General features: G+C 43.7%; 1 protein-coding gene across 1 annotated transcript; it reads left to right on the top strand.

Annotated features, from left to right (window-relative positions):
- Window positions 1-1147: 1147 nt before the first annotated feature.
- On the top strand, window positions 1148-5755 carry SMIM23 (small integral membrane protein 23; the record flags this gene model as incomplete). Its single annotated transcript, XM_081232678.1, has 4 exons — window positions 1148-1225; window positions 4998-5049; window positions 5249-5316; window positions 5543-5755. 4 exons carry the CDS (start codon window positions 1148-1150, stop codon window positions 5753-5755), a joined length of 411 nt encoding a protein of 136 aa, XP_081088804.1.
- Between the last annotated feature and the right edge of the window lie 5736 nt (window positions 5756-11491).

The following is an 11491-nucleotide window of genomic DNA, read 5'->3' as shown; positions in this document are numbered from 1 at the left end:
GGTATGCCTATACAAGAAAGCCCATATTAGCTTTACTCATAGAAGGCAAAACCTGGAAACAGCCCAGATGTCTTTCAGTGGGTGGCTGGTAAACTGTGGCACATCCCTGCCATGAAATACTACACACAAAAAAAGAGGGACAAACTACCGATGCAGGATAATCGGGATGAATTTCCAGGGAATTGTGCTAAGTACCAAAAAGCCAGTCTCCAAAGGTCACAGACTATTTGATTCCATTGATACGACATTTTTGAAAAGATAAAATTTTAGAAATAGACAACAGATCAGTGGTTGCCAGGAATTAGAGACAGTGGTGGGAAGGGAGGGGACGTGGATCAAACGGCAGCACAGAACCCTGTGGTTTGGGAATTCTTCTGTATCATGTCTGTAGTGGTAGATACCCAAATCTAGCCATGTGACAGAATTATTTAGAATTAAATACACGCACAAATGAATACAAGTGGAACTGGGGAGGTTTTAATAAGATTGATAGATTGTATCCATGGCAAAAGCCTATGTTAGCATCAGTGGAAACTGAGTAAAGGGTACCCAGGATCTCCTATACCATTTCTTTTTTTTTTTTTTTTTTTTTGGCGGTATGCGGGCCTCTCACTGTTGTGGCCTCTCCCGTTGCGGAGCACAGGCTCCGGACGCGCAGGCTCAGCGGCCATGGCTCACGGGCCCAGCCGCTCCGCGGCATGTGGGATCTTCCCAGACCGGGGCACGAACCCATGTCCCCTGCATCGGCAGGCAGACTCTCAACCACTGCACCACCAGGGAAGCCCTCCTATACCATTTCTTACAACTGCATCTGAATCTACAATTATCTCAATAAATTCAGTTAAAAATATTTTATTTTTTTTTATTTAAAGACTTGCATCTTATTAAAAAATTTGAAAAGAGAAGAAAAAGGATTAGAAAAATCACCATCCTGAAATAAAATCTTTTGGTGTATTTCTTTCTGGCCTTTGTTTTTTACATTTATATGAAAAACAAGTTGGGGCTAAACACCAGGATGGTGCAGAGTGGGGGCCTGACTGTCCCCACCTTCTGTGACATCAGAATTCATGGCTTGAGAGATGCTTGGTGACCAGAGGCCGGGGACGTGAGGGTACCCTGTTCCACCCAGGCAGCCTGACCTGAGATCATGGTGATCCAACAGGTGGGCAGCAGGGGGCGAGTGGCAGCTGAGAGAAGGGGAGGTCACTCTGAGGACAAGAAACAGGTGAGGCCAGACCAGGTGTACATGGCTTTCCTCCCATCTGAACTCCACTTAACACTCCAGGCAGACCGTAAGGCCCTCAAAGTCAGAAACAGGCTTTCAGCCCGACTCTCCCTAGAGCCCAACCTGGTGGAACACAGCAGGGCTCAGGAGCTTCTTCTAGAAGTCATTACTGACACTCTTATTTAATTCTCCACCCTGCCAGCAGAAGCTATGCTCCAGGAGGGCTGGGATTTTTATTTAGCTTCCTGCTGTATTCCTAGTGCCTAGAATAGTGGTTGGTACATAACAGGTGCTGAATGAATGAATGAACCGAAATAAATAGGATAATACACCTGAATTGGAGAGGTCCTGGAGCTTTTAGTCTTAGGGCTGAAATTCAAACCTCACATAGGATTTTGTCAAAATGGAAAACGTTAGCCCTTACGTGCACAGCCGGGTGCTTCTACCCCTCTCTCTTTCATGACATTCCCGAGAAGCAATTATTAGCAAATGGGTAAGCTGAGGTCGGAAAGCCAAAAGGCCAGACAGCAGGGACATACTGGGATTTGAAGCCAGGGCCATCTGATTCCAGAACCCTTAGCAAGGTGACCCTGCACTCCACCGCCTCCCAGGTGGAGAACTGAGGGAAGGATGTAAAAGGAGGCTGGGAAGGTCATCTGGGCCTTGCACACTGTGGAAAGGGGTGGGATTTTATTCTGAGATTAGTAAGAAGCCATTGAAGGGTTTTAAGCAGAGCAATACATGACTGACCTATATATGTTTTCAAAAGATTTGTTCACTCATACATCTAATACACGTTCCAATGCTTCCTTTATGCTGGACTTTGTGGGGCTCCCATTATACTGCAGCTTTTGCTAAAAAAGTGTCCCACGAATCTCAAACCCCAGGAATGCTCCTTTTAGAAAAGTCATTTAAAATGTTCTGTGGTTTGGGGAATGCTGATACCCTCGTTCCCTTCTTGGAGATTTACACAGCTTGTTCACATAATGAAGGCTCTGACAAGTCCTGCAGCAAGGAAATCCACTTAACTGTGTTTGCCACAGCATTTCCCAAATCAATTCGATGACAGAGTCCCCACCTTGCCTTTTTGAAAGACCTTAAAGCATATATCAAAATCCACTCTACAGGTGAAGAAACTGAGGCTCAGAGAGAAGAAATGATTTGGCTCAGGCCCCACAACAGCACAAGAGAAGGACTAAAACTCAGTCTTAGTCCCTGTTCCCTGCCTTTGTCTCCACCCTGCACACACACACACACACACACACACACACACACACAAAATAGCAGCAAGTATGCTGGTGAAGACACAGTCCTGTTTAGCACATTGACAGAGGAATGGTTAAAGAAACAGAAGCGCTTTCAGACCAAAGAATGTTCATCAGCCGTTATAAAGAATGAGTCGGGGCTTCCCTGGTGGCGCAGTGGTTGAGAGTCTGTCTGCCGATGCAGGGGACACGGGTTCGTGCCCCGGTCCGGGAGGACCCCACATGCCGCGGAGCGGCTAGGCCCGTGAGCCATGGCCTCTGAGACTGCGCGTCCAGAGCCTGTGCTCTGCAATGGGAGAGGCCACAAAAGTAAGAGGCCCGCGTACCGCCAAAAAAAAAAAAAAAAGAATGAGTCAGTTCTGTGTGTCTTAGATAAAGAGAGTTTCAGGGAATATTGTTAAGAAATTTAAAAAGTGCCCTAATCTGAAGTATACAATGATTTCACATTGGGTGTCCACACCCAGGCAATTGCTACCCAGATCAAGCTATAGAGCATGTCCAAGCTTCCTCCAAGGCCCCTCCCAGCTCACACTCCATAACCACAATTCTGAGTTCTATCATCACAGGTGAGTTTTGTACGTCCCTGAATTTCATGGGTATGGAATCAAACAGTGAGTCCCTTCATGACTGGCTTTTTTCACTCCTAGTGTGTGTGACAGACTCAGTCACGTTGCTGCTCTGTAATTAATTTTTACTTTTTTTTAAAGTTAATAATAATATAGTTGCTAGTATATATTTTTGAAAAGCTATCGAGGGAAGAGACAAATTATGCAAATCTCTTATCTTCTTTGTTTGTGGTAGCCAGTCTAAATCTTGCTTCACAAAGACAGGTACATAAGAAATGCATTATTTCAAGTCAGATTAAATCTGGCTCAGCCCACATCCAGTGAGTTGGGGGGAAAGTCAATGTCGGTCACTACTGTGTCCACCTTAATCCTCTCTCCGCTTTTGTTTGCCCCCTGACACCATCACGGTCCCGACTCACATTGTCTGTTGAAAGCAGTTGTCTCTGAATTCCCTGTGCTAAGACCTCCCAGCCACACCACGAGGGCCACCCAGGAGAGGGTACTGGGCCCCTCCCAGACTCAGATTCCCACTCTATCTTCTCCCACCTCTTCAAAAGGCTCTCAGTTTTCTCCCCTTCTGATCCTGGCACACCCATCAGAATCTCCTAAATGGTCTTGGACTGCCCCAAGCTCCAGGGAGCAATGTTGTCTTCAGGCAGCCGTTTCATTCCTGCACCCAAACCCCAAGAGGTAGACTTCCAATTGCAGCCTTAACACAGTAACTGGGGCTAAACTAGCCCTCGCATTCACTGTAAGCAGCCATGAAATTGACAAAATAAATGAAGCAACTATTTTCCGGTGAGGGCAGCAGACAGCACAAAAGTGCAATCCCTGAGAAAAGGAAACTGGTGATTGCCTCAACTCTTTCCCAACGACGGCTGCACCAAGAGTTAGAGGGCGAACAGAACCCAGCGGTCCCGCTGAGCTGCAGAGAGTCTGCACAACTGAAGCAGCTGGACTCCGTAGGACAAGGCGTTGGAGAGGAAGAAGAGCTGTGTGTTGAGAGGACCCCGAAAGCCCAGGCTGGGATCTCCATGACTTCTTGGCTGTGGGCTGCATGCAAAGGATTAGATTACTGATAAGCAGCTGCTTATCAGACAGCAGCTGCTATGGGGTTTAGAGCAGAGATACTGGAAGTCCAGCAGTGCTGGAGGTGGATGGAATTCTGATCCAGCTAGAACCATGAAACCCCTTAAGATCCCAGGCATCCATTTGAGAGCACACATATATGTACAGACATACACACACACACATATATGTTCTATATTCATACAGTATAATATTACTACTCATCAATAACCTCGAACATGAAAACATGGAGACATCTCAGAAGCGTTATGTTGAGTACAAGTTGCTCAACAAAAAAGTATATAATATATGGTTTCATTGATGTGAAGTTACAGAACAGGCAAAACGGCTCCACAGTGATAGCAGATGAGCGGTTCCCGATGGCAGGGGCGGGGGTAAAGAGGGAGTTGGCCGCAGAAGCACATACAGGAACTTTCTAGGATGTTGGAAATGTTCTACATCTAGATTGGAGTGGTAGTCCACAAGCACAGACATTTGTCAAAACTCATCGAACTGTACATGTAAAATGTGCATTTTATTGTATGTGAATTATACCTCAATAAGGTCTACTCCTTTTAAAGATCATTTAAAAGAAAAAATGCAAAAGCGAGGCAAGGAATGAGAATAGAGGTGGGCCTTCCTTCTCAGCAGGGAGAAAGGAGGGAAAACACCAATGAAATGTCAGTAAGTTGCCACGTTATCTAATTCTGCAATATTTGCGGGGTTTGTAGTAAGTACACGTGACTTAGATAATTAGAAAAAAGTTAAGCTCTAACCATGATCTTAGAGCAGCCCCATGCCTAGCCCTCTGCGAGGGAAGCACGTATACCCTCCAGAAATTCACCTCCTCCCTCCTTCTCTTCTTGCCCCCAGAAACTGTTGGCGATGCTGATCTTGGTGCTATATGTGGGCACAGGAATATCAGGTGAGCATTCTGGAATCTGAGAAGGAAGGAGCCAAGTCCACACGGAGTCAGGAGCATATTCTGGAGAGGGCTGCATGCCAAGGGGGCCTCCACAGCTTGCCTTCTCCCATCCTCTCCATCCCATTGGGATGATCAACCGAGTTTATTCCAACTCTCTTCCCTTTCCCTTATTAAGAGGTGGTGTTTGTGCCTGTTTCAGGAAGAAGGTGGGAGGTGTCAGAAAGAATCAGAGAATGTAACTACGCCCAGAATCCTATGACTTCCCAGGTAACATATTCAAGAAGGTACTGAGGGACATCAAGCTTGGCTGAGGAAATCTGAGAAGGCTTCCCAGAGGTGTCATTGATGGGTCTCGGCCGGGTGGAGAAGGTGGGGATGGGTACTTTGGGCAGAAGGAAAGCATTGCAAAGGCTCGGGGAACTTTTAGAAACCAGTGGCAAGGGAGGATCTACATGAAAAGGCTCAAGATGCAATGTGAGTGTCTGCCTTTCAGGTGTTTGAATACCAGACCGATGACCCCTCAGAAGAGCCAATCAAGGTCATCAGGACCTGGTTGAAGGAGAACTTGCATGTTTTCGTGGAGAAGCTAGAGAAAGAGGTGCGAGACCTGGAACAGCTTGTGCGAGACCTGGAGGAGTGGCTGGATGCCCTCCTGGGAGACGGGTACCCAGAGGAGCCCGGCGCCACCCTCAAAAATCACTTGTGAGGGGCCAGGGCTGGGACCTGGGCAGGAGGCCAAGTGGAAGGGGGCAAAGATTCCGAGGGGTTCCTCTAAGTAGGGCTGAGCTGTGACACTTGAAGTTTAAGGCAGCCAAGAAAATAAAGTAGTTGAGACACTGAGAACTCTGTTGTCACCACTGCTGGTCCATGAAAGCTGAAATCAGGTCAGGAAGACACCAGGCTCTGCTGAGATACCATCACTTGTAGCAGGACTCTGGTGCACAGGAACCAACACCAGCCTCAGAGCCAGCCACAGGGTCAGGACCCTTCTCTTCCACTTTACTTGAGTCACTGTGCAAAATTCCTTAACCTCTCTGCAACAAAATATCTCATTAATAAGAATCAGGGAAACAAACTTTGCCTCACAGGGTTACACTGAGGATCAAACGTATATATCGTGTATGTCTGGCATATAGTAGGTACTTCTATAGTAGGTTCTTCCTTTTTCACATTCCCTTTTCCTTCCTCCTTGGAAGTCAGCAGGAGGACGCTGGGTCTAGAGTATACAGATAGTATGTGGCAACTCAACCTTCTGACACTGCTGGTAGAAGCGTAAGTTTCCAGAACCCTTCTGGAGGGCAATTTGGTGAGAGCTATCAAATTCACAAATGCATTTATCCCTTGACCCAGCAATCAACTTCAGCGATTTATCATATGTATCAATAGATGCACATTGTGAAGTTACAACTTTGTTTCTAATAGCAAAAAAAAAAAAAAAAAAGGAACAATCCAAATGAAAATGACATCAGTAGGGCACTCGTAAGTACATCCAAACAATGAGATACCCTGTAGCTATGAAAGAGAAGGAAGAGGAGGCTTTCCTACGGATATGGAGAAGCCTGAAAGATATGTTGTTAAATGAAAGAAATGAGTCCATATTTTATCGTTGATGATGAAGTTGTGATTGAATACGCATCAAAACTCTAGATGGATACAAAACAGGGGGAGCTTGAAGGGAGTTGAACTGGGGCAAATTTATGACAAGGACAGGAGGGAAACTTTCCATTGTTTACTTTTCACACTTTCCTATTTTCAAACTATGTGAATGTTTTGCCTATTCCAGTATCTTTTTAAATAAAATGACCTATTATTTTGCTTGCAGACAAGGGCTGGAATACAGTGTATACAAGCAGAAATAACAATATCACTATGATGAAATTATGAGTGACTTTTAATTTTTTTCTTTCTGGCCATGCTGCATGGCACAGCCTGTGGGATCTTAGTTCCCTAACCAGGGATCGAACCTGTGCCCCCTGCAGTGGAAGCACAGAGTCCTAACCACTGGACCACCAGGGAATTCCCTAATTTTTTTAAAATAGTGCCAAGAGAAAACCTCTCTCTTTTGATTACTTTTATTAAGCAATGAGAATGCTTGTCTAGGATTTTCCCTTTTTCCCTTGACTTCCAGGAAACTCAGAGTTCAGCTGTCCATTATAGGAATTATATTGGCCTCACTTCTTTAGGTTATTTATTTCCCCTTCTTATGACTTTTTTGTTTTTTATTTTAATGGAATTGTTATATATCTGCCAATTATTAGGACCACCTCAAATCTTTGAAAAGTCATGAGGGTTCCAGTTAAAATAATCTCAGAGGATATCTGACTTACAGGGAATGACACAGCAATCCATTTGCCAGAAGGAATGAATCAATTGTCATTTGGGTTGGAAAAAGTCTTTGCAAGTTATGGTCACAGTTTGCCTGGGGGCAGGAACCAGAATCTGTTTTTTCTCATTTGCAGCTATTTCAGCAAGAGTTCTACAGGAAGGGGTTGATTGATATTTCCTGGTGCTCATGTTTACTATTACCATACAAGTTGTAGTTATAAATCCAAAATCATGTATATCATGTATGTTCTATGGGTACTTTAAAGGGTTCTCAGGCATAAATTTGACAATATACAACATACAGTTAAGCCTAAGACACACTTTAGACTTTAAACTAAGTTGTAATTCTACTGTATCTGTAATATATATGTGTTTATATAATACTTATATATTATATGTACTTATATATTTTGTTATATATAAAAGACAGTTTAGATGTTTATATATGTAATTTGGGGGATACATGAAAAAAAAGAAAGCAGAGCCTAGATCCTTGAGGAATGGGACCACCCCTGTGGACATTACCAGAGCCTTTGAGGAGTTAGTCCCCTGAAAGCTCTTGGATGCCACTCATCCTCCCCTCCCCACACATACACAAAGCGCCTAATAGGGACCCACTGACGGTGGTTACTGTTGGTTTCCTGCCTTGTGAGCCCATAAAGAACAGCGAGCCCTTCATGGTGGCTCAGGCCATGAGGCCCAACAAGGGAACCGGGATCTCACAGGAATCGAGAGCATATCACAACATGGGATGGTGGAGACTGGAACAGGAAGGTCTTTATGAACCCAAGGTACCCACCAAGGCACTCCAGGAGCCCTCGCTGCAAGAATCTGGGTTCTCTCCAGTGTTCCACCTTTACCTTGCCTTTCTCCGGGTCTCTGCTTCCCTTTGTGTGACTGCTCCATCTCTTCAGCTTCCAGTGGCTTCCTTGCCCTCCACTCTGTGTATCCCTTCTTGAGCTCCATGCTTCTGCTTCTGAATCCTCATACTCTGATTCAGTCCTAGTCTCACAGGCCTCTCTCTTCCTCATGACCTTCTAACTTCTATGACCATGTGGTTCTGTCCGTATTTCCCAGGTCAAACTCTAGGGGGAGTGGATGGGATACAACTGGCCCACCTCATTCACCGGAGCTTCTGGTGCTGAGCCAGGTTCTGTGCCAGGCAGCCTTTGGATTGAGTGAGCTTGGGGGAGGATCAGGTGCTCCAGGACAGAGCTGCTCATACAAGAAACAACCTGGGCCCCTTCCTGACAAGAAGCTTTGGATCACATGTGATGACCTGATTTACATTTCCCAATGGGGTCAAAACGTGGCAGAGAGAGTGACAGCAACCATGGTACCTGGAGCCCCAAGAGTCTATATCAGCAAAGCAGAACTGTGTGAGACAAACATTCAAAGGCTGAACACAATTGCTGAGAATGAGGTGGGAGGGGCTTGACCACCAGAACCACATAGATGCAAGGGGCAGCCCAAATAGAGAAGATTGAACTCTCTGCCTTCACTTCCTGGGTGTGAAAAATACAAATGACACACTTAAAAATAAGAGTATGACTACCTTCTATAACTTTGAAGTCTTATAATTTGAATGATGTTAGCAAAATGTTGCCCAGTAAACCTATTAAGGGGCCCACTTTCATATCTACAGAGTGGATTTCCCTTGAGAAGAGAAAACGTCTTTTGCTTAAGAAGGCAACTCTACATTTCTCCAAAGAAGACATACAGATAGCCAACAGTCACATGAAAAAATGCTCAACATCACTAATTATTAGAGAAATGCAAATCAAAACTACAATGAGGTACCACCTCACACTGGTCAGAATGGCCATCGTCAAAAAGTCTACAAATAATAAAGGCTGGAGAGGGTGTGGAGAAAAGGGAACCCTCTTGCACTGTTAGTGGGAATGTAAATTGGCGCAGCCACTATGGAAAACAGTATGGAGATTCCTTAAAAAACTAAAAATAGAGTTAGCATATGATCCAGTAATCCCACCCCTAGGCATATATCCAGAGAAAACCATAATTCAAAAAGATACGTACACCCCGGTGTTCATAGCAACACTATTTACAATAGCCAAGATATGGAAGCAACCTAAATGTCCTTCAACAGATGAATGGATAAAATGTAGTGTGTGTGTGTGTGTGTGTGTGTGTGTGTGTATACACAGTGGAATAATACTCAGCCATAAAAAAGAATGAAATAGTGCCACTTGCAGCAACATGAATGGACCTAGAGATTACCATACTAAGTGAAGTAAGTTAGACAAAGACAAATATCATATGATATCGCTTATATGCAGAATTTTAAAAAAATGATACAAACTTATTCACAAAACAGAAAAATACCCACAGACATAGAAAACAAACTTATGGTTACCAAAGATGAAATGAAAGGAGGGGTAAATTAGGAGTTTGGGATTAACATATACACACTACCATATATAAAATAGATAACCAACAAGGACCTACTGTATAGCACAGGGAACAATACTCAATATTTTGTAATAACCTACAAGGGAAAAGAATCTGAAAAGGAATATATATCTGAATCACTGCACTGTACACCTGAAACTAACACAACATTGTAAATCAACTATACGCCAGTTAAAAAAAGAAAGAAAGAAAGAAGGAAACTCTTCCCAGCTTCTTCCATTCAATCAAGATTGTGATTAAGATATACACACTATGAGGGACTTCCCTGGTGGTCCAATGCAGGGGGCACGGGTTCGACCCCTGGTCGGGGAACTAAGATCCTACATGCTGCATATATACACAATACTGTATATAAAATAGATAACCAACAAGGACCTATTGTATAGAACAAGTAACTCTACTCAATATTTTGTAATAACCTATATGGGAAAAGAATCTAAAAAAGAATGGATATATGTACATGTATAACTGATTGACTTTGCTGTGCACCTGAAACTAACACAACATTGTAAATCAACCATACTCCAATAAAAATTTTTTAAAAAAGAAAGAAGTATCGATTGGACCACGCATGTGCCAGCCACTGATGAATGAGACGTTTATAGGCTAATGGTGAAAACAAATAAAAGAAACAAGTAGAAAGGTCAGGACAAGGCAACTTCAGAGAATAATAAATAAAAGAGTGGAAACGAGACCACTTAGCAAATCACTGTAGTTCCAGGTAGAAATGGAGGCTTGGCGTGGGGGAAAAGTGCCCAGAATCAGGAGACATTCTGAAAATGTATTCAGCGGGACCTGCTGATGGATGAGTATGTGGGAGAAGAGTCTAGAAAGCTGTTTGCCAGGCCTCAGGACTTCCTCTCTTTTCAGCAAGGAGGAACCTGAGCCATGAGTCAGGTTTTGACCCAGGTAGCCCACGAGGGCAAGATGGAAGAGACAGGCTTGGTCTGGTTAAAGGGAAAGTGGCCAGTTGGAAAAATGTCATGACCATTCAAGTATCCACATTTCTTTCCTTTGTCTCAGGCACCTGGAGCATGAGGTCAGCATTACAACAGTTAAAAACGTTTAATTAATTGTAATTGATGGCTCTCTCCCTTATCTCTCATTTACTTAATAGATTTGGCAGCCTTCCTAATGCTCCCTCAGGCTCTTCTCTTGGGCTAACACTGATTCATTCTACTTTTTAATTTGTTTGTCTTATTGCATTTTGTCAGCTGCTTTTCTGTTCTTTCACCTTATATATATTATATAATGGGGGGAAAAACCACAACCATTCAGATAATTCATGTTTTAAAGGTAAGAATCTGATCATCTAGACAAAACCTAGGTAAGGTAAAGTCCACCTGTATGTTAGCCGTTAAGTAATTCATAAGCATATTATGATTATCGGGAAGAAATAATAAAATTGTGATAGCTGACATTTAGAAAATGCTTCCTGCATTCCTGTTTTAGGGGCTTGGTCAAGTGCTATTGTTATTTCCAGTTTATGGGAGGGGAAATTGAGGCAGGGAGAGAGTACATATTGTTAAAATCATATCATCAATAAATGGGGAGCCAGGATTCAAACCCACACTGTCTGGCATCAAAGCCCTCACACTAACCCAATGTGCTTTACAGCCTCCCCTCTGTTAAGTCCAGCCAAGGTAATCTCTTTCTCTCTTTAAAAAGCTATCCTTTTATTGTTAAG

Source organism: Mesoplodon bidens (assembly GCF_964165515.1).
Source record: "Mesoplodon bidens genome assembly, chromosome: 4".
In the NCBI taxonomy this organism is placed as follows: domain Eukaryota; kingdom Metazoa; phylum Chordata; class Mammalia; order Artiodactyla; family Ziphiidae; genus Mesoplodon; species Mesoplodon bidens.
The sequence above is the reverse complement of the archived record's forward strand: the minus strand, read 5'-3'. Positions and strand labels throughout refer to the sequence as shown.